Here is a 23,947-nt window from a genome sequence, read left to right on the forward strand (position 1 = left end):
CTATGTGTCTATGCAGTCTCATTTTCGTCTATAATCAGAGTAGCTGGATTGTTTCATTACTCTTAGGACTGAGATTCCCATCCTGTGAAAAGTATCAAGGAAAGAAATCTGACCCTAAACTACCAACACAGCAGGGCAGTAACTTCAGAAGGAGAAAGAGCGCAGGAAAATTCAGAGCACGTCATTGTACTTCACAGACCCCTCTCCTCCAGACTGATGGCAGAGAAAATTGTAATTTCTCAGAGCACATACCCCTAAGTCCTCATTAGCTAGGAAAGCCTCTTTGCTGCTGAGCCAGCTCTCAATCTGTTCCACGTAGCCATAGAATTTCTGTATAGGGGAAGAAAACCCAACAGTCACAAACATGAACATATGCTGAAATGCTGTAAAATAGAAGCTAATCTGACTTCAGCAGACGACACTAAAAAACCCAAACTTTCACGGCTATTTTAAAAATTGATGTAATACATAAAGAAACTGCCCATACCATAAGATTTACGTTCTCATGTATATGATGGTTTTAGATGGGATTAGTAGCCCAGCTCTCATTTAAAGTATTTGACATTCTCCTTTGTAGAATCTCTGAGCAGAAATTTTTAAAGTGAGATGACTGTTTCAGGGAAGTATTTCTGGAAAACTGCAGCCAAAATAGTTCTTTTATTAGGAAAAAAAAAAGCCAGGAAAAAATACATTATTCTGTCCATGCTAAATGTTTCTTCTTTTTTTTTTTTTAAATACTTGTCTGGTTCCATGTTTTTTTGGGAAGGTTATAGAATTTGGAAGAGTAGTGATGTTGCGTTATAAGTATGTGTCTTTTTCCAGATGTATGAGAGTTTGACTGAATTTTGTTAAGTTTTACAGTCTTTGAAAAACAAATGAGCACATATTCCACAGAAATTTCTATGATTTGTAGAGGTAAAATTTCTCAAAGACCTGTCACCACTGAATGTGCTTGGTGCTCAGCATGCCTTCCAGAAAACAGTGAAATGTAGATTAAACACTGGGTATTATTAGCACATCTTTCATCCTACCATCTCATAAATTTGCTATTTATATCAAGAAAAACTGTCAGTGGCATGTGCATTCTCTCTTGAATGTCTTTTTACTCACCTGTAAATCTTGTGCCTGAAACAATTTTATATATTGCTCTTTCCATGCTTGGATCAGTTCAGCCCAGGCTTGCTGTAGTCTGGAGAGGGACTGGTGAATCTCAGGGGTTGCATAGTGACCAGCATTGGCAAGTTCTTTACCATAGTCACTGAGAGCATTGAATCTTTCCACTCGGGTTTCAATCTCCTCCTAAAATATATTACTAAGGTTGATGTCAAGGGTTTATGAAAAGCCAGTTATTCAGAATACAAGCCTTAAGGGGAAGAGTTCTGCTGTAACTTTCTGGCACTAGTGTTTTTATGGAAAATCATTCATCTTTGAACTATGTTACTGGAAGAGCATACAATTGCCTAAGAGAAGATAAGCGTAAACAATAAATGACTTTACTGGTCTATGAACAGCTGTTTTCTTACAAATGGAAATTGGGATTTAGCTAGAAACAGATTAAAAATGCTGAGATATAAATGAACACAATTTCTAACATCCATAATATCACAGAAGACCCCTACCCCCAGTCTTCCTACATAAAAATGGTTCTTTCAAGAAACAGTGCCTAGAATTTTTCCTCTCCTGACAAATAAGCTGGCATCAGATTTTTACATTAAAGACATGATTTTACTTTATTTTGTCCTGTTAAAAGAAAACACATTTAACTTTTGGAGCTGTTCTGAGGAATGAGTTATACCCCTATACTGAATCCTGAAGGTGAAAGTATAACAAGCAATTATGACCCCTCCAAACTGAATGTGGAATTTCTAATGTATGCAATTTGAAAATGAAAATAACTATGTACTGAAATAATGCCGTGTGTTAACTCATAGACTACACTGAGCACCAGGGCATGTATTATTCTATTTCTGAAGTTAGAACTGCTGCTTTTAGGGATTTTTGGGGTGGTGTTGTTGCCCAATCATAGGTAACACAGCTATAAAACAGTAATACAATTTTTTAAAAAATTCATATTAGCATATTTCGTTCAGCTGTAGTCTCTCTTAAGGACTTTGGTTTGAGCCACTAACCTGAATAAAAAACCCCTCCTTCTTGTCTTGTCTGTAATTTAGTCAACATAAGAATATAATGCCTGAATTCCTTCTTTTCTCTGTGACTGTCTCCTTAGGGGCATTTGGGCTCCTTGACTAACAGATATTAAAGACTTAGACCTTGCTACCATTTAAATTTGGAGCACACTACATCAGTGGTTTGTGATATTTCTAATATGACAAAGAATTATTAGCAAAAACGTTAAGTCTGTGGTATGAGAAATTATTGTTAAAATGGATGACTCTAAAGAAGGAGGGGATTTCAGGTACTTCATACTAAATTCAGGTTTAGAAAACTAATCAGAATCTACAAACTGTTTGTGCTAGTAATGGGACCCACAAAGCACTGGGTATTAGCAATAATTCATGGTTTTTAGAAGTAACTTAATTGCAAAGAGAATGTTGCTCAACAGTGATTCTTGGGAAAAAGTAAAATACTGACTTTTTTCCTAATGTTAATTAAAATATCACTCCTTTTAGAAAAAAACCCAAAAGTATTAGCCAAATTAGCCACCAAAACATTAGTAAAGTAATTATTACTGGGATATGAAGTGTTTCAGAACTGAATGTGTAGCATTCAGTGGTAATTTACTTTGCTGTGTGAAACAAACGGCTGTTCTTATTTTCTTCTCAGGTAAATTAAATTCTCATGAAAAAATCTAGCTCGAAGCAAGGATTAACTGGCATTAACTTTTTTGGCAATCTGAATAAAGAGATAAGCAGTGAGCATGGTGTAAGACTGAACCTGTTTTTCACCATCTGGCTTGGACAGCAGTACAGGTGAGAACTCATAGGGCTCCTGAGCCTTTTTGAAAAGACACAAGCTGTCAAACAGCCCATGAGACAGTTTTGTCAGTATATATGACTTCTAGCCCCAGCCTGGTACTGCAAACAGTTTTTTCACCATGTTACTGACAGATGTATGCACCAAAATTCTGCTGTGTCTGCCGGAATTAATTCCTATGGGAAAGATTCCCAGTATGTTCAACTGGAACCACAGAAGATACTTGCCTTTCTCTCCTGGTGCTCCTCAATCATACTTTCGGCTTCATTTGCGCTTTTAGGCAGCCCCCCTGCTTCCATTAAAGCTCTGGTGTTTTGGGCCCAGTCCAGTATCTCCTTCATCTCCAAGTTAAACTTCTGCAGCTGATACGAGGCTGCCAGCTTCTCCTTCCTGCCACACAAGGTGCAGTTCAGCATTATCTGACACACAATTATCTAGTTGCCTCTCCCTCTCCATTTGCAGAGGAAAGTATCTTAACAGAAGCCAAATGAAATAAATTCAAGCTTTCCCCTACAGTTCCTAAGAATCCTCATGTTAACCAAAACCACAGGAGATGCACACTGCCTTGGAGACAACATGCTTACTAACTTTTCTACATCAGTTCATTAGTACAAGAGAGGTAAAAAAGCCTTCTTCATGGCTGTTGCTTACAGCAATGATTACAGATCAGGATTAAGCCTTTCTTGTTTTGGTAAGATTTGAGAAAAAAATCTTCTAGAACCATCCAAAAATAAGTCTTTCGCAAAGGCTTTATGATAGATTTAATTTGATAGTCTGAAGGTATTTTAGTAACATTATTTAATGGGATAAACCACAAAAACATTGTATTCGTTTTCCCAAAGTCACATCAGTGGAACTTTTTGTGCATCGAGTCGCACTTTTTCCAATGCAGGTGTCTAGCTGCCTGTATAAACTTGGTACAAAATCCTTAAAAACCTTTAAAAGACCTCTGGCAAGTAGGGTCTAGACCCCAGGGAGCAGCTTTGCTCCTCCTGAAAGATATTCAAACCACTCTAAGTCTTCACCTTTGTTTGGCCTGCCCCTGGAGTCGTAGCCAGTTGTTTTTCATCTCCTGTTGCTTCATAGTCAGTTTGTCATTTATGGATGGATTCCTCGTGGAAAGGCGGAAAGATTCCCGTTCCAATGACTGGAAAGAGATTTATAGTGGGGTTTATATTCATTCCTGAGTTTGCCTTTCAGGAAAAATAGTTCATTTTAAGACCCTGGCTCTCAAAGACAGGTAATTAAATTACAATAACAAAATATACAAAGGGACATGTAATATGGAAAAAAATAATACACATGCATTTGTGAGAAAACATCTATTTAAGGAAAGATCTGTGTGCATGGCTTTGCATGCACAAATGTTAATTTACAATTAAGAAAACAGCTTTGCAGAATATGGACAAACAGATAGGAAAATGAAGTGCTGATTCTAACTTCTATGAGCGGTGTGGTGAACAGTAATGAACACTCATGAACCCAGGTTCAAAGTTGAAAACTTTCTTGCAAAATTCCATCAAGCTGATGAAAATTAAGAATTTTAATTATGCAGAAAGGAATATATGCCAGGCTGGTTTTAATCCTTATAAAAAGTACAGTTACTATACAAAAAAACCCAGCCCCAAACCTCGCCCCTCTCCCCCATACAACCTTGCTTATGCCTTCTAGTAATCACCCACGTTTCCTATGAGAATTAGCTAACAAAGTAGCAGTGTTGAAGGTATCACACATATTGTCACTATTTGTATACTATTGTGAAGAAAACATTTTTCATATTTTGTACATGAAAGGGCTTAACACTGGCCAACAGTGAAAAAATGTGAGAGGTTGTCATAGGATTTATACTACTGTGATTCAACAGAATGTATTTCTTTTTACTAAAAATACACAAGTATAAAGGAGCTCAGACCCATATTTAATGCTCAAGTTTAGTCCTAAATGATGCAAAAAAAAGCTGGAGTGGATCAGGCAGGCTATTATAACCTAAAATTTCTGTGTTTGATGTTTGCATCAAGAACCTACTGCAGTGTGGGGCTTGCATTTAAGTCCTGAACAGAAACAAAGTTTTGATTTTGGTTCAACTCAGTACAGGAACTGGAGGAAAGATGGAGTCCACACTTTCCAAAATCTACAGGACAGTCTGGTCTGGCTTGTAGGTGAGGGCCAGAGAATCAGATAACATTAAAAAGGGACTTTTCTGCTTAGATTTGGTGCATCAGGAAGAATAATATTTGATAAGATAAAGCAGGATTAAGTAGCATGGTATTGTCATGAGAAGAAATTTATGCTGCTCTTGCACTGCTGAAAATTCCTGCCAATCAATCTGAAAAGTAATAATGATTTTTGCACCCTATTTTCAAGAAGAAAAAGTGAAATTTTTTTTATATCCTCTGTACTTCCCTACTTCTTACCTCCATTTTGGACTTAATAACACTGATTTCTCTCTCCATTTCTTCATGTCTTCGAATCAGGTTTTCCACGCTTTCCACATCTTTTCCATAATCCAGTGCTTGTATCAAGACACTCTGAAGAGGGCAGTAGAATGAGCAAATGGTGAAGATGACACCAAACAGAAGGATCTGTATCTTAATTATTTCCAAGAGTCTCCTCGTTCACCTCTTTGCATTGCCATTTTGAATGTTCTTATTGTCTTTTTAAATGTCAGTAGAGCACATTGCCTGCTCCCCTTACAGAGATGAAACAAGAATCCACATCTCTTTGAACAGTCATAATCCTACTCAAGGTGCCTCTGGCCATTCACATGTAAAAGAAAGACAGGCGTGCCTCCCTGCATTTCTCAATCTTTCTTTTCATTTTTGTTTTTCATATCCCAAACCAGAAAAATATTTCCCAATAAATTGTGGCACAGAAATTGTCAGTTGTGTGTTATTAAAATATAAAAAAAAACCCTTGACCCTCAGGATCCTAAGAAATTTAATCCCATAAAATGAAGAAATATATTTTAAAAGTTATAAAAATTTCAAGCCAACAGTTTTGTAACCTTAGGTAGTACCACTTGCCATCAATGTAATTACTTACATTGATGAAATAATTAGTTTTTATATAGCTTTTTATTCTGTTAATATCAAAATTATAATTCAGGATAGGCATTTTTACCTCAATTTTCTGAATGAATAAGATTGCTAGAACATTTTTCCTTTTGAATTAATCAAAATCAGAAAACTCACCTTCTCCATAATTCTTTCTGTGATGTCATCTATTTCTCTGATTAAGGCATGAATCTCTAGGGCTCCCTCTAACTTCTTCCTGTATGCATTCAGGTTACCATGAAAACTGTTCCACCTTTAATTGGAAATAATATTTTAGAGATGTATTTCAGAGGCAAGGATTTCTGCAACTGAGTTTCATGATGCTCATATTTAAACAAAAACACAGGTTTTTCTGAACTACCTCATGTATTGATCCCCAATTCCCCATAACAGGAGGTTTGTCACAGGGATAAAGCATTAGCCTGAGAAGACTATCTGGTTGTATTTATTCCATGTTTTCAGGATGTCATGGGGGTTAAAAGCTAAAAAGTACTTACGCAGTTTCCTTAAACTCTCAATAACCTCACATCAATACCTTCATGCTTTTGTTTCTTAGACAGTGGGCTGTGGAGCAGCAAAAGCCCTAGGCAATTCACCAGGACAGCTGGGTGAATAGATGGAAGTGTCTAAGCTTCATGAACCTTGTGTGCCAAGTGATGTGAAACAGAGTATTTGCCCCCAAGGCTAGAAACATTACTTTGGCACTTCTGGATTAAAAATCCTTCTAAGCTGCCTGCTCTGGGAGTCTTGAAAGACAACTGCAGTGTCTGATATTTGGTAGTCATGATATTAAAGTAGTAAACAAATGTTCCAGCTCCTCCATTTATCTCAGCTGAAGACATCTAATTTTCCAGCCTTCCTTTTGCTTTACACAGAACATTTGAAAGCATACTCACTTCTCATTGAGCTGCTTTCGGCGCTTATAGATTGTCCTTGTTTCTTCCTTGTTCTGTCTCTCCAGCTTCATGGCCAGGGTGTTGATAGCCCTGATGTGAGCATCGTCCACTGTCGACTCCTGTAAAGTGAGAAAGGGAACAAAGGTACATGTTCAAATTGCTTGTGACTGTGTATTCCACTGAGATGTGAAAAACAACAGAAGTAGCAACAAGAAAGGGTTTTACCTCACTAATATTTCAGACACATGGAGTCTGCTCTACTACAACTGCTGGTGTTACCATGACCCTGATGAGAAGACAGTAAAAGCAAGAAGGAACATTAATAGCTCTAGATGCAACAATGATCTTGGTCTAGGTAAGAGCCCTCAGACCCTCAGACACTCATTTCTAAGCCAGATATTCCAGCAGGTGTTCGTTTGGAGAAGAAACACAGGTGCAATTGCTGGTTACATAGGTGGCTGCTGTGGAACAGCTGGTGTGTGGCAGATTGTTCCTCTGGCAGACAGGTAGTGATTTGTGGCTCCTGGGCTCCTGGGCCTACTCGCTGTTTTATCTAGATGAGCTTCTGTCCAGGAGTGCCCTCTGTACTGTAGACAACAGGCTCAAAATCCACAAAGCCTTGAGAATCCCAGACAACCTATACCACTGTGTTTGCTTCTAAGGCAACATCAGTGCATTTTAAAACATGTGCTAAGTCTTCAAGGTGACTTGCTTCCCATGCACATACCATGGAATGGATAATATTTGCACATTGCCCATATAATCTGGACTACAGTGGAATAATTTTTCTTTTGGAGTACTACGGATGGCCAACACTGAACACTGCTCCAAGATTCAAAAACATTCTTTATTTTTCTGGGACAAATAAATGACAAGTTTAGCAGGGAGACAATCACTGGTGTAAAGAAGCACAGCTGCAAGATGCCAGCACACTGCTAATGTAAGTATTCACTCTGTTGTGTATTTTGTTCATGCTGCATCCATACCAATACGTGTGCTTCCATATGTGCTTTCCTACTATACACAGCCACAAAGTAAACAAGAGAAACCAGTAGACAGCCAGATACTGTTCAGAAACCCTGCAGTCTCCTCTCCTGGGAAATAATAGCAGCACAATGAATAGAAAGTCTAGCAGCCATCAATGCAGGATGATTGCTCCCTACCCTGATCTCAGATTTTTCTGGTGGGAAAACCCAGACTGGATGGATGCACACACTGTGCCAGAAGCTGCCTCCTCCTGTTTGTATCACCCTAGGAAGCACTGCATAACTGAGCATCAGCTATCAGGGCATAACTACATAACTGTCCCAGCTTTTCATCTGCAGGAGTCATGTTCAGAGTGTTACAGGAGTGGTGGCTACAAGCTGATAGTGTCTGAGGCCAAGAGTTTCCTGTGGCATGTAAGATCTACCTTAGTTTATGAAAAACTTTCCTATTCAGAGGCTTATGCTGACTGGAGCACTGGGTTGTTTCTGCCCTATTAATCATCCTTCTTTTGGCTGGTACAAGCTGTAGAAGAGCCCTTGCTCAATCCCTTAGCTCACAGTCAGCTGGTGAGTACAATGAATGCCTCTTCAATTTACTAATTCCCTGGTGCTGCAGCCAAGTAACTTGGCTCTCTATACAAATCCAGTGTGAATGCACAGTCACGAAATCCTGCTGGGCTCTGGAATAGGGAGCTCAGGGTTTTCTCCCTGGTGTCAGGCATATCTACACTGCTACTTTGCACAGAAGAGGATTGTCTCCTTCTGCTATTAGGCAACAAAAGTAGAAGGAGCTGCCCTAACAAGAATCAACAATGAGGTAGCAGGCAAACAAAGGATAAAGAGACTCCATTAGAGTAAACATCACTCACAGATTCCTAACACATCTCTTTCCAGATCTTTCTCACAATTTCCTGACTAGCAAATCAGCACAGTAATCTTTCCCGTGTGACACACAGACCTCTTACTCCTCATCTGCAGCAGTTCACACAGAGAGAACAAGAGGCTGCTGCAAATGCATCCCCCTCAATATACAGCCTCACAGTCTTACGGTGGGAGCTGAACCCATGACAAGGAGGCCCCGTTCCCCAGGTTTGGTGCCTAAGTTAGCACATCTCACTGGGGGCAGAAGAGGCAGCTGGCATGACTCAGCACCATGAAAGAGGGTCAGAGATCTCAGCATTGAAAGGTGAAGTGTGCAGCTGTCTTGTCATGTGGCTGTTATCCGAAGTGTAAGCCATTTTCCTATTTTACTAAACGTCTGGTTATTCATGTTATGATTCATGAGTAACCACGTGTGCTGTATAAACAAAGGCCCCCCCAGATTTATGTGCTTAATTTGGATGAAGAAGTATGAGAATGAGACTGTTCCTCAGGAGGAGGGAAATGGAGAAATAAAGGATGGAAATAGAGAAAACAGTTTTTTTAGGATTGTTCATGGGAGGTCTAGGTCAGTCCTCAGATTCAAACAAGCATGGCTGAAGCAGCCATTTTTAAACCACTTTTGGGTGGAAATCACTGGGGCTTTGCAGACCACATGAACCAAAAAAATTTGCTCAAATTCAGGCTCACACAGCAAGTTTTCCAGCCATTTAATGCAGTCTGAAATGTTAGGTTGTGTCATGAGTGCCTGACAGCTCTGCCTAGACATCTTCAAAGTAGAAGGCATAATAAGTGAAAAGTCTGTCTTTTAAAATGACTATTGAGGTAATGATGCTTCCTATCACTTTGACCTTACACCTCCTCAGAGTACTGGAACTGTATTTGCTAACTGAACTGAAAATTAACTGCTGCTTGCAGCCACACAAGGCATGGGCATGGAAAACACCTCTTACCCCTGATGTTGCTCCACGGAACTCATTCAGCTTTTTCTTGAGTTGCAGGCAGTGTTCGTAGTCATTTCCTACATCACCTACATTAATCATGACCTCCTGGGGAAATAAGCAGGAAACAGACAAATATTTAGGTGAAGAGTACAAGAACACAGCAACTCTCAGTGCTTATCCTGATACAATAAGTTCTATGATGTGTCTTTAAATCACCAACCTACAGCTTCTGAAATAGTCTCTTCTGATCTTTAAATATTTATGAGGCTTGGTCCTAACTCCCTTTTTGATTTACTCCTGGCCATGGAAGCAACCTCTGAATAAAAGTGATTCTTCCTTCACTCCTAGAAAGAGAAACTTTCAGAATTGATATACAATGACGGTGAAAGCCAGTTGCCAAATTCATCAAGTGTCTTCCATTCTAATCTGCTTTCATTTCTCTGTCTCAGTAGAGACACATGAGATGGCCACAAATAATCACAAACTGTTCATGTGCACAGTTCACATGAGAAGCTGGGCTAATACTGCCCATCTGACTCTGGTATGGAGAGACTCCACAGAATTTGCTAAATCATTCCTTTCATATTGTTTGTAGAACATGTCATGATTCTTCCAGGCAAAAATCACTAAGCAAATGCCCTGGAAGATGACACATTTTTCAGAATGTCTTTGCTGAATAGCAAGTCTTTAGTGTGCTGCTTGGGTTAAATACTAAAATCCACTTGCCTTCTCCCTGATCCAGGCTTCCACCTGGTCCACCTTCTGGAGAAATTCTAGGAAGTCCCGACTGTCCTCCAGCATCTTTCCACGAGCAGCTACGGCTCTCTTCAACTTCTCCCAGTGCTCCTGAAGCACACGGACTTGGCGACGGATCTCTCCTGATTTTGGGTGGCCTTTTGATACCAGGGCTTCTCCTTTCTTCACATGCAGAGGAAGAAATTAGAAATTAAAGTTGCCACTAATTTTTAATGGGATTACCATGTTGCATGACCTTCCTAGGAGGACTCTTTCACCTTCCTAACCTGGACTGAACAATAGATTACTGATATAAATTCTTATCACCCAAATGATAAAGCCAGCTGGAAAGCTTTATATCTGGAGGGAATTTAGAATCATAGAACACTGGGATTTTAATATTTCCCTGCCAAGATAGGTATTCATGGAATGGGAACACCAAGTATTACACATGACTGTGCCCTTTAGCTATATGATTCACCAAGTTCCAACAAGAATGTTCACAAATTGGGCATGAAATCCTATTTGCCTTTTGTGGGAGTAATCACGTCAGGCAAGGAATAAGTCAGTGTATTTTTTCCTATTTAGGCTATAAGGAAAGATGGAAGCTGCCTGGATGGAGCAATTAAAAGTATCTCCCTGTTGTAAATTAACAGTGTTACATTTCCATGGCAAAGCAACTGTGTTCTTGTCACACAAGTAGGAAAATTGATGCAAAAGTGATGACGAAGCTACTCTTCCTTTACATTTCATCAATCTGTCCTTCTTTAGATGAGCAGTAATAACCTCTAAAAACACTGACAGAGTGAGAGGGTTACCTTATTAACAGCTGTGATGATTTCTTCATTTGCTAGAATCTCTGCCTCAAAGACCTGATGTTTCTGCAGCAGCTTCATCTTGTCCTGCAGATTGCTGGGGTCTTGTATGGAAGGATCCTCCAGCTTCTGCATGCGTTCACTGATCCAATCTTCTGCCTGCAGCAGTGAGAGACATCCAAGTCAGCACAACTACTACCTGGGAGCCTGGGGCCTCCTCCCAGGATATGTCACTATTCTGTGCAAGTGTCTGTGCCTGGGCTGGATAGATTGAGTGGGAGGTGGCAGCTGAGGTGGCTCTTCAGTTTCTGAACTTATTCTACTTTGTTAAAAGCAGGTAGGAGAGAAACTAATTTTTATCTGACCACTGGAGTAATGAAAAGTTCCTTGAATTCCTCAGATTTTTTCACAAGGCATAAACAGATTATACAAACTTCTAGATTGTATACAGAGAATCCTTGAGGCTTAACTCAGTACACATTTAAAATGAGATTATGACCACTGAGTCTGAGGGTTTAGGGCGCTGAGTTTCATCTGGTATCTCTGCCACTGACCTACCTGCAAACTGGGTAAAGATTCTTTAGAGCTCAGTGCCTCACCTATAAAACAGCACTAACATTTCCTCATATCAGTGGTGTTGTGAGGTGTAAATGGAAAATGCAAAGCAAATATAGATTTACTGAGGGGGCCCAAGCACTAGTCAGATTATTTGAAAGGAAATACAACTGTATTTGCTTTTATACTTCGTAGAATTCAAAATGGTCTGGTCAGGAATATCAGATTCAGAAAAGCAGATGATTTATGAGCACTAACAAAGCAAAAGTTATGTGTTTCTCTTAGAAAATTATTTTTTAGGGGATTTAAAATTATGCAGAATAAAATGAAGAATAGGACAGCAAGTTTTCCACAATTTTCTTTAAGTTCTGCTGCACTTTAGCCCTTAGCACTGAAGGAAATATTTTCTATCCATCAAAACACTGGGAATTGAACCCTTGACATAATGTTGTAACTGATCCTGTTGTCCTCAGAGCACTGAAGTAATGTAATGTTTTGACAACATAAGAGCTGCAAATTGAAGGGCAGCTTTATTAGTTTCAAAATATCTTGGCTGTCCTTGTGGAACTGTGCACTACATGCACACCAGACTTGTCAGCTGGAGGATTTTCTCTGTTAATTAATGATTTGAAATGTTGTTTCAGCTGCTGAGATTCTATAAACAATAACAGAAATAGCTTTCACTAGCAGCATGCTCTCCAGAAACTGTTTCCCTCCAATGCACAGAGACTCAGGCCGTGTCAAACTTGCCCAGGACTACACACTGTTATCTGCTGCTTTCATTTCCAACACCCTCCTTGATGGCCTTCTCCCGTTCCCAGCCACACATTAGTGCTTCAATGTCACTTAAGTGACTCTTCATTTGAATGGGAGGCTCATCCATACAGTCAGAATGACAAACAAACCAATCCCCAGGATAAAGCCACTTTAAGGTCAATTTCTCTCCTACTTTTTAATTAGAAGCAGTGGCTTTAATGACAGACTGAACATCTGCACTCTTAGTGGCTTGGTTTATTTTAAGTCTTGTCTAAGATGGCTCTAGAGAGTGAGGGATCCTTGTGCTGGCCTCGTGCCCACATTCAGATGTGAAGCAAAGCTGATCTGTTTTCCCAAGATCTTTCTATGGAAAGATTTAATGGTTGTCTGGACAGGCATTTTCACTTCATTGAAGACAACAGTAAGACTAGTGTTATGCTCAGTATAGGCACAAGACCAGGCTTATTTCTGTGGGAATCATAAAAAATGTAGGCACTACCAATTTAGAAACTTACATTTTCAAACTATGAGTTACTGTAACCTCTTGAGCACAAACTGTTTGTAAATTAAACTGATTTTTAATGACAGAAGTATGTAAAGCATATAAAGGGATGTGCCTGCTCCAGACATCTAGAGATAACAACTAATTCTCTCTCTCACTCCCCTAAGATAAAGGTATGAATGGTTTTTTATTCTTATGTACAGGGTGGAAGGGAAAGGAAGTTCTACTACTATGATGAGCAAGTTTCAGAGTCAGTGTTAAAACTCAGAGCCAGCTTTAGAAGTCAAAACTTTTAACTTTATAATATTCCCTACAACAGTTCAAATACACATATTTTTAAGTAGCAACTTGCACATTTGCCTTCCACATTAACACTGAGCTACAGACTTCTTGGCAATAGGGTAGTCTGTAAGTCTGTCTCACTTCTGTGAGTCAGACAAAAGCACCATATTTCTACTCTAGAAGGGTGAGTCTTATTTTGTAAACTGTGTGTGATCTCCTGAGTTAATCATTGTGGGTCATTGTACTGATGTGTGTAGTTCTCCATGCTTCTAGAGAGCAACTAGGAGAATTTTAATGATGACAGGGATCACTGATTTCTGCTGACACAAAAATTTCTGTTATATCAATAGAAATTACTTAACATGCTTGCAGGATAGAGAGTTTTCAGGGTAGTGGGACCTGAGCTATAGGTCTTGTTCTCTGAATAAGTAAGAATAAGCAATGACCTAATTGATTTCACAATTGAACTCAAAACTCATCTCTGAATCTAACATTCCTGTGGGAACCATTCTCACACATGAACTTGTACACACCTAGAATATAATTAAAATCAAATTAAACATTCCATCCTATGCAACAAAGAGAAAGAAAGATATTACTGTAAGATTTTTGGTTTTTAATTCCTTGGTGACCTTCACATTCTACAGCAGCAGGCAATGACTCTAAATTGGTGAGGTAAATGAGCACATGACTTGAGAGCAAAAACTCCCCAAAGAACTCTTGGCTGAATTTATGTGGAGAAAGTGGATGAGAATAGGGAAATGTTCCTCACTATGCAGGGCCAAATCTTCTGCTCTTAGTGTGTGATTCAAGAATGAAGGGGGACACCAGCCCAAGCACTGATTTGACAATTACAGAGAGATGGAAAGAAATGTATAAGTATTCCTACCTAATGGGTTGAATGTATTTCTAGAAGGACACTGACAATTTCTCTACCAAGAGGATTTTAGCAGTCCTGTGAATTTTCTGTCAGAGATACACTTCTCTTTTGAAATTATAAGCCCTGTGCAATGCACCATCCAGTCCATCCACTCCCCTCTGCTAGTCCAAAAGGTGGACTGGTGCATTTTCATTACTTTTCTGTCATGTGATAGTAAAAGTATAAACAAATAATACAAATTAATGTTTGGGTGTATAAATAATTTCTGATGAAGTTAAGAAAAAGAAAAAGAAAAGGAAAAAGAAAAAGATAAAAAAAAGAAAAAGAAGAGGCTATTTAAATGTCTGACTATTTGGGAGTGGTGAGGAGTCCCAAACATTAAAAAAAAAGGAAAATAGAAATATTTGGCCATCAGCAGCCGTTGCACTACAGGCATTCATTCTCCTTTGGTGACAACCATAATCTGACCTGTGTCAGGACACGTGTCTTTTTCATGGGCTGGGAGGTGACCGACACCTGCAGATTTTTCTTAAACCATTGAGGACATTCCATGGGACCCAGCAGCAGAAGGGGTGGATACCACACCAGCAAGAGTGTTTGAAAATGTGCCCCTGGGTCTGTGTGCTCTTGTTTATGCCAGCACAGTTCTCAGTCACACATGTGGTGCTGCCCTTTGAAAGGCTGACCTAGTTTGTCTTTCCAGCAGTAGTGACAGAGCAGAGCTACTCAGTTACAGGACTAAGGCCAGAACAGAGACCAGCATGTTCTGCACAGGCCAGGCCACAGGAGCTCAAGAGCTATGCTAAGCCACAGCAGTGTTTTGAAGGCCTTCAGTGAACATCCACTAATAAAGTTTGCTGCCCAGGCCATAATACTTTCTGCTTTGTATTCACCCTGATTAGAAATATATTTTCTTTACCACCAAAAGAAAAATACGTAGTAGCTTGCAGTTTTCCTTTCAACTGTTTTATTTTGGTAGAGCTTTTGATGAGTAAAGTGTCTGTAATGGGCACAATGCCACAACAATAGTACAGTAACAGGAATGGCACTGGAGCATCGTTTTGCATGAGTGTGGCAGGCGTTGCCGTACCAGAGTAGATCATACATCCACCTAATAATGTCTGGCAAGAGTGAGCACTTCATCCAATAGAGGTAGGCGGTTCCTCTGCTTTACATCCCCATCCCAGTCTAAAACCCTCTTACCTCTTCCAAGTTTTGGTAGAAAAGTGCCAGAAGAAGGGCAGTCTGCAGCTTCTCTCTCCTGCTCTGGGACAGATCCTTGATCTGACGCTTCCTCTCATAAATGACATTCAGTTTGCGCTGAATCTTTTGCCCTTCCAGTCCATCAGCCTTTTCCAACCTGCTTGCCTGTTCTTGAAGAGATATCATCTGAGGAGGCAAGAGATCTGAAATTACTTTTATGCTTCCAAGTGATGTCAAAGAAACAAAATCAAGCTCCTTTCCATAGACAAAACATTCTCCTTTTTTCTGTAACGAACCAAGAACAGCAGGGACAAGTTAACCAGCATTCCCCCTCACCCTGTACTATGTTACACCTATGACATTACTATCATTGGACTTTATGGTGCATCCTGGCTACATAAATGAATCAAAGTTGTAGCTCCAGGAATCCCTATGCCACTGATTACCCAGTGCAATGAGTCATGGAGCAAGCATGACATCCACAAGTGCTCAGATTTTATTACTTTCTGGAAACCAAATGTTGGAATGTAGCTCTCAAAATGAGCAATCAGTCTGGCAGAGAGCTGGCAGGTGTTCTGGGAGTTGATTCCTTCTGGGGAACCCAGGCACAGTCCCAGGTTCAAGTTTAGCCCTAGCCTGGGTGAGTTAGAGCAGTGGCCACCAGCCAGGCAGATTCCTTTACATACAGGTGGGCAATTCAGTCTCTATTCCAAAGGTGCAGAGAGGCTGCCCATTCGGTACAACCATTGTATACCAAATGCATATTTAAGTACTTTGACAATTTTTTTTAATGTCAAAAATATCTGCTTCATTTTGTAAAATACTTACTCTATTTTACTTGCTTTAAAAGTCACTATTTTTTAAATTGATAAAGCAGAAATTTCTGATATCCATAACACAATATGGCCTGCTTTAAATATTTCTTCTTCTAAGTCCCACTATTCTGCTTGCTGAGTGGTTTTCCTATCTCTTGCAAGGCAATACAGACAGGACTTGGGCATGGAGTGTTTTGACTGTTCTCCAGTGCTCTGCATCTTATATTTCCCTAAGTTTCCCCACTTTATCTTTGGTTCAAGCATATCAGGCATATCAGGCATTTCATGCCAGTCACCAAGTCAATGTGTTACCATATTAAAAAGAAAAAAGTATATATATAATTTTATCTCATAGGATTATAGCTGGCAGAATATTAGTTGTTGATGTTTTTACCTTCTCATCCTGTGATGCCAGAAGCTTCTCAAAAGCCTCATGTTTCCTTATCAGTTGCTCTACTTCATCTACAGACCTTCCGAGGTCACTGCTTTTCAAATAAACCTATTAAAAAAATTATTATTTTTCTCAGTGAGTCGATTATCCCATAATCTTGATTCATGAATAGGAGAAGAGGTATTAACTCCGCTGCTGGGAGTGCACTTGAGAGGGGGAAAAAGGAACAGGAGACAACCGAAACTGGAAATTAATTAGTAGAAGTCCATGGTCTTGAGCAAGAAAGATAAGCATTAAGAGGTCTAGCTAAGGAAAGTGACCTGACAGTCCTTATCACAATCATTAAGTCACAAGGCAGTGAATTCCAGAGGTTTAAGCTATCCTTGTAATCCCAGGCAAGATCACTGTCATGTCTGACAGATATCCATATGATTCCTTCCTGGAAGAGTTCCCATAACAGACACTTTGCAGCCTGCCTGAGCAACTTATTTCAATGCTTTATTACCTCAGCCATTAGCAGGATTTTCTAAATAGCCATGCATTTTCAGGCTAGATATCAGTACACCTTGTTATATACTGCCCTCTTCATCACACTCAGGAGATCATTCCCTTTATGTTTGCTTCAGCCTTGTACATGTTTGTAGATTTTTGCATACTGGGATTTCTGTCTTCTCTAGGTTAAAATGACAGTGATCTGATCCATCACTCCACAACAGCTGTGCCTTTTTGATTCCAATTATTGCTCCCCTCTGGGTTTTCTCCATTTCCACTTATTTTGAGACTTGATGTAACCAGTGGCAATAAGCAATAAGGCTGCCAGAGTGAAGGTTGTGAAGACAGCAGAATGCCTTCCAAGCTGCAATCTTAAGCATGTGCCTGTATATAATACTTGTCTTTTATGCAATACCATGAACTCAAGTTCACCTTGCAGTCTACTATGAGCCTCCAGAAACTTTTCAGAAGAACTGCTGTCAGACCAGCTTGTCCCTATCCTGTATTTATGCAGCTGATTGTTCCTGAAAAAATGTCATAGCTTGTACCTGTACCAAGTGCATTACATCTGTCATTTTCCAGGCCATCATTCCAGCTTGTCTGCACTAATTTTGTTTACTGTCTGTTCTGCCAATCTCTGATGCAGAAACATTTTAGTCTAAAATAACAAATGCAGTTTTAAGGAATTTGACCTCTGCACCTTTTAACACTGTGCAAGTGTGCACATTTTCCAACTAATTCATACACATCTCAAAGGCATTGCAATGTTCCCTTACTCTGTTCTGGTGTTAAGGAAAATGACTGCCCAATTACTTGTCCCATAGATTCTGTTATACTCAGTTTTACCAAAGGCAAAAGAATATAGTAATCTATTAACAAGAAAAAACTATGCTTTTCTGCAGGTTGGCAGGAATTTATTCTTTTTCATTGGATGTAATTGCCCACAGGCTCTTTTCTTTTTCAGTGATGAGACAACAGAAGGATAAAATCCCCAGTTATAGGCTCTGATGGGACATGAGCAAAGAAGACCCATGGATAAGGTTCACACTGCAGAGACTATGGCTGGACAGAGTTTGGGAAATCACATTGCTGTGAGGGACTGTATTTATTAGCAGTGTGTAATGTGTTGTCCGTTTTGTGAGCTCATGGAACCACAAGTATTTGGACAAGGATGAGAAATTTCAATCAGTAACTTTGCCTGGGTAAAGTGCAATTAACACAGATGGAAGAAGAATTTGAGATCAATGATATAGTGTGAAAGAATTAAGAGGCAGGAAAGAAACAGAACAGAATCAGTGAAACAACACAACTGCTAAATGTTTTGGAAAAGGGCTAGTAAAGGACATGGATAAATCTCTGCCTTTAAGCCCTAGATGTGCACAGGAAAAAAAACATCTGGAGAGATCACTCTTGCTTTGAAAAACATCACAGTCCTGTAGCAGTCTTACAGAGTATTTTCTGTAAGAGGGAAAAGATATTCTTTGGCAACTACTTCAGAAAACCAGTCATGATATTCATTTCTGCACAGAAGTATTGGACAACTGTTTAACCCCACAGGGCATCTTCTGCAGGAGAGGCTTTCCAAGTGTAAGCCCATGTGCAGGGTAATCCACACCTACTTGTCAGGATCTGACTGCACTAACAGGTCCTGGATGGACCCCTGCTCCCATGTGGGAATCTCTCTGAGGCTCAGCCCTGGACATCCGTGCCTCCTGAGCTGCATTGAGCTGCACTGATCCTGCCCTGATTGCCTTGGACAGACCCTCATTTCAGTCACTACCTTGCTTTGATGCTTTGATCTTCAGCTGCTTGATGGAATTTTTTACTGCTGCCACCTCTAAACCCTTCTTGGTGGCTGTGGATAAAAGGACTGACAGCCAGACTTGATCTGATGTTCTGGCCCATTTTTGGGGTGTGAATATTTTGCATATACAGAAAAATGCACAGATAAATATCATGCCCAGGCCAGATTTTCAAACTGCTCTATGCTAATCCATTCCGATCACAGTCATCACTGTCAAGAAGAGAGAAAGGCCACTGTACAAAAGGCCTAAGTTTATAGTAAGTCCGGCCCATAAATCACCAGAATGTCTAAAGAAATAGATTAATGCCTCTGCTATGCCTCTGTGTTATCCACAACCCCCACCAGAAGGCAGATACTCTGTCATTCAAACTTTAATCCTTTGATCTATCCTACTCATCAAGTGTATGCAATTATGAGAGATATATATTTTTAGAGTGTTATTGGATTTAGTTTCTCTTTTGAAGAAAAATGTGTGGGCTCCAGGTCTGTCTACTGTAATGCTTTATTAAAACACTTATAATTACCATCTATATTTACACTGCTGCTGTTAACACAGAAATAAAAAGTTAGCTTAATCTAGCCCACTGCTCTCTGGGGTACAGAGGCATACAGCCACATGCCGCATCTCTTTTAAACACAGCTTTAAAAATACTGTAGCTTCTTGATATATTTTGTGGTTTATCTACCATTTCTGGTCAAAAAGGAATTACCTCCAGGACTTTTGTTTAGTAACTGTTAGCAGTGAAACTGATACCTGAAAGAAAGGGTCAGCTATTTGTTTTCCTGCTCATATATCTCTGATGGAAGAAAAAGGCAAGGGACATCTACTGGTAAAGAGATTATTTTCCCTAGAGAAAGAGAACAGAGACATCTGAGAGCAGGGGCGTGGGGTGGTGACTCACAAGCAGCTGCCACTGGAGAGCTCAGTGCCTTGCTCCCGCTGAAATCCACTGAGCACAAATGACACTGGGCATTCAAAGCTCAATTCCTTCGGATGTTACGGCAGTGGGAAAAAGTCCTCCTGGCTACTGAAAGCTTTGGACCAAGTCCTCCAAGTAGAAGTCAGTGCAAATGCTCTTGGCAACCGAAGTTTCGACACTGAGTAGGAAAACTGGTGCTCAGAAAGCAAATTGCTGCAAAAGGGAAGTGGCTGCATACATTGCAGGTGAGGCAATGGCAATGTGCTCAGAGGAGAGCAGCCCCTGTAGCACCAACAGTGCTCCTGCCTGGAGAGCTGCTGAGGTAAAAAATTTCCATTTGTCTTTTACACAGAAATCTTATGACAGCCATTGCTATAATCAGAACCACAACAATTTTTTCATGTAAGCATTTGTTATACCAGTCTGAAAGCAGAATAAAAATTGGCTCCCATGCCACAATGCTGGCCTGTCACCAGTTACATCACTTTTTGGCATATATTTAGACAGGCCTCCTGACTCCTGCTTTGAATGAGACACATTGATTTCAAATGCAAAACACTGCATAGCTCTCCTCAGGTAACAGACCAGGGTCTCCCACAGCATACAGCAGGTATAAGCTTTCTTTCAAGATTGTTTCTATTAGGAATCATGGCCCATCATTGGAAATTTAATATTCAGCCACAAAAAGCACAAAAGACTTGGTGGCTCACTATAGAACAGATTCATTTTTAAGTGAAGACTTCCAAAGATGCTTGAAACCACAAAATGGTTTTTGAGATTTCTGAGATTTTCTGGAATACATTTTCAAGTTATTAACAATTTAAAGCATGGAAACAGAGGTTTTAACCCTACTGAACTGGAGTTTTTTCCCTATTTCTGAGTTAATTGCATAGTTTTTGCCAGAAAGACCTCTTTCATACAAGTTAATGCAGAATTAAAAGCAAAGTCCAATTAAAAAAACCATTTAAAATAAACCAATACTATATACACAGGTATGTGACAGCATCTGCCAATTCTAGCTTTTGGAGAAATACTGAATGAAACATTTTAGTCATTATCATAACTATGCTCTCTGGATGCCACAACCTCGCATTTATTCTCACTGGAAAATGACACAGCCCCAAAAGAAATTTGTATTCCAAGAAGAGCAAGTTTTTTTTCTCTAAAATAAAATATATTTGTGCAAATCCACTTCCTTGTTCTGCCTTTGCTCTTCACAGTATAACAAGCTCCACAGATTTTGCCCCTCACTTCCTGCCATGGACTTGCTGCTGAGATTGCTGGAACTCCACAAAAAATTTTTCTGCTCTAACCATGTACTAAAAGCCTGAATTATTCCCAGTTTTAAAAACTTAAAGCATGTAATCAAGTCCAAACTATCTGGCAAGACAGAGAAGAATAAGGTTTGATTTTACTTAATTCTGATAAAAGTAAATACTAAAAAGAATTAATGAAAATAATCAGAAATTTGCTTTAGCAAAGTAAGTAAATGTTCTTGATACCATGACTATACAAGGGTCACAAAAATGTTTTACTATGCTTCATATCAGTAAAAGTTATAAGAAGGTATCATACTACAACCACAAGAGGAATAAAACACACTGAAGTTGTTTATAAAAAGAAAAAATACATTTTTTTTCTATCATACTGACATGTATTATTGGCATCTGTCCTCACCATCTATATGCAAAATTCTAATGTTGAATATATTTACAATTTCCTTCCCTCTCCCCACTGCATGCTTCTCCTTGGCATAAGAATACAGTTATCCCATATTGGAAATGTATATGGAAAAAACACAGAGATGAAACTGGTGTTTTCCCAGTAACTGCTATGGTTCCTTCCTCACACCTATTTCCTCCTTCAAAATTCACAGTCTTGATCCCTACCCTGTAAGTATTAAGTGTTAGACAAGAATCTTACATCCATACAACATCATAATTTAAATATTTACTTTTGAAACATTTGTCTGAAAGCAGACTAAATTCCTCTGAAACTCCCCATAGTTTCACTGCTAGAAACTTTGCTGGGATATCCAAATTTGAATGTGCTGTGGACATTAAGTTCCCTTTGTTTCCCTCAGGAAAGGGTGGTACCTCTCCTTTCCTAAGAGGGGAAAAAAGTGATGTCTTCCTACACACTTAAATACTTCGGCTTTTGAAAACAAGCCTTACTTCTAAAGTTACAAAACCAGGAATTAATCATTTAGAAATATAGCATAATTTGACAAGTAGGAAAATGAAAACAGTGAAACAGAAAAGAACTAAGAAAAACTACACTGAGGATTTTTTTCCAGGTCCCAGACTGACTACAGAATTGACTAGGTTGGAAAAGACCTTTGAGATCATCAAGTCCAACCTAGCAGAGGAGAAAAGCAGTTTTTGGCTCTGAAGTCTTGAATCTTCAAAGTGCTGAGCACTATGGCCAATCATGCAAACTCCGCAAGCACTTGCAGGCTGTGTTAACAGCAGCATTCTAATGGTTAAAATGAAACTCTTGTTAAGTGCTTGATCAGAGCAGAGTCCTTATTTTCACTCAGGATGGATCAAGCTGTAGCTGCAGCCTTGGACACAGCAGAACACAAGTAGTTTTCTCATTGTCTCCTAGTCATCTCTAGGGAGCTGGAACATGGCAGGATGCACGCAAAAAGAAATCCACATGACTTGATTAAACACAACTTGGATTTTCTGTTTGCAAATGTTCCTAGAATGGAATGCAAATCTTCACCACTCTCCTCCCAGATCCAAAGGATGCAATGTTGACGGCGATAGATGGACACCCTGGACCCTCTGCATCTCTGTGAGTTGAAGCTGTGGTGTGAGCTGGTACGTTTGTCACAAGGTTGTCAGGGCAAACACTTTTCACAGTGCATGCTTCCTGGGAAGGTCTCAAACCAGATCTTGTCCAATGGCTAGAAAGCAATCCTGAGCAGCAAACTGGGTTCACTGATAGAGAGAGGCCAGCCCCAATCTCCACAGGGTGAAAGGGTGGACCAGCTCTATCTGAATCACGTGTTTTGATAAAGACTGTTGAATTTGGGCTTCTTCTAAATTCTCTTACCACGTGGATAGGCATAGCAGTCCAAGGTGTGGCAAGTATCAGGGTGATTTTGGAAACCTTGTGGTGAGCAGGTGTTAGACTGTCACATGGAGTCTTCCTAAACTCTGGCCTAGATGAGGGATAATTCTGAAAGACAATCAGCTCTGGACTTAAATCCTTGCTCATGACCTCATTTCCACTAATTGAATTTTCTCTTCCAGTCAGTACAGCTGGGGACAGCCATATATCTCTGGATAAAGTCTGCTGGGGAAGGCCAGGATACTTCGAGGAAGTCACATGAAATCTTGTGATTTGAAGGGCTGGAGACCCACCTGAAGGGAAACCTTGTTTTGGTTTCTGGGATCGTGTTGGAAGACCAGAGTGAGTTTCAGGCACCTTGTTTAATTGTGGCATGAGCAGACTTGAATGAGCGTGACTGCTTCCATGGGAACCTGCTCGAAAAGGCTTTATCGTCAAGCTGCATGTTGAAATGTAAAGCTTCATTGAAGTGTGGAGGTCTGACATTTGGACACTGCGTTGGCTAGAGCCTTGTCGGGATGGCAGTGAATCACAGGGGTCCAGGGATGCATGCAGATTTTTGCTGTGGAGCATAGAAGCAGCTGGAATAGCAGACAGATCAACGTCTAGGCGTGATGTCCAGCTTGATGGAGCTTTGCAGGGAAGAACATCTGAGGGCAAAGATAGAGCAAGCTTCAAGGGATCACTTTTTCTGGGAGAAACACGACGAACACTTTTTTCTCTTTTTGAATATTGCTTGTAGGATGCAGATGTTGACTGAGTGCCAGACCTCTCATATCCATGGCCCCAAGGATCCTTGCAAGCACTGGAATATGTGGATGTCTCATCAGGACTGACACAGTGAATAGTGCTCCCAAAACCTTTCCTCTGCTCTGTGTGTGCCAGGATGACATCTAGCCTTGAGCAGTAAGACGTACTGCTGGGTGGTGAGATGGCATTTCCAGGAGCAAGCTCTGCAATCGATAGACCAGTGGGAGGATGCCAAGCTGGTGCTGGCATCTTTTGAAAAGGCCTGTCCTGCACAGCA

General features: G+C 40.0%; 1 protein-coding gene across 1 annotated transcript in view; it reads right to left on the reverse strand.

Annotated features, from left to right (window-relative positions):
• The window catches only part of SPTBN5 (spectrin beta, non-erythrocytic 5), a 91,257-nt gene that overhangs the window by 23,517 nt on the left and 43,793 nt on the right, over positions 1 to 23,947 (reverse strand). The window contains exons 34-45 of the mRNA XM_069015975.1: positions 16,630 to 16,734; positions 15,421 to 15,606; positions 11,246 to 11,401; positions 10,419 to 10,610; positions 9,702 to 9,797; positions 6,884 to 7,002; positions 6,126 to 6,240; positions 5,349 to 5,462; positions 3,960 to 4,081; positions 3,162 to 3,324; positions 1,111 to 1,299; positions 253 to 330 (exon numbers count right to left, since the gene is read on the reverse strand). Of these exons, the coding sequence (XP_068872076.1) occupies positions 253 to 330; positions 1,111 to 1,299; positions 3,162 to 3,324; positions 3,960 to 4,081; positions 5,349 to 5,462; positions 6,126 to 6,240; positions 6,884 to 7,002; positions 9,702 to 9,797; positions 10,419 to 10,610; positions 11,246 to 11,401; positions 15,421 to 15,606; positions 16,630 to 16,734 (1,635 nt within the window). The remainder of the gene's footprint in view (positions 1 to 252; positions 331 to 1,110; positions 1,300 to 3,161; positions 3,325 to 3,959; positions 4,082 to 5,348; positions 5,463 to 6,125; positions 6,241 to 6,883; positions 7,003 to 9,701; positions 9,798 to 10,418; positions 10,611 to 11,245; positions 11,402 to 15,420; positions 15,607 to 16,629; positions 16,735 to 23,947) is intronic.

Source organism: Aphelocoma coerulescens, chromosome 5, assembly GCF_041296385.1.
Source record: "Aphelocoma coerulescens isolate FSJ_1873_10779 chromosome 5, UR_Acoe_1.0, whole genome shotgun sequence".
Classification (NCBI taxonomy): domain Eukaryota; kingdom Metazoa; phylum Chordata; class Aves; order Passeriformes; family Corvidae; genus Aphelocoma; species Aphelocoma coerulescens.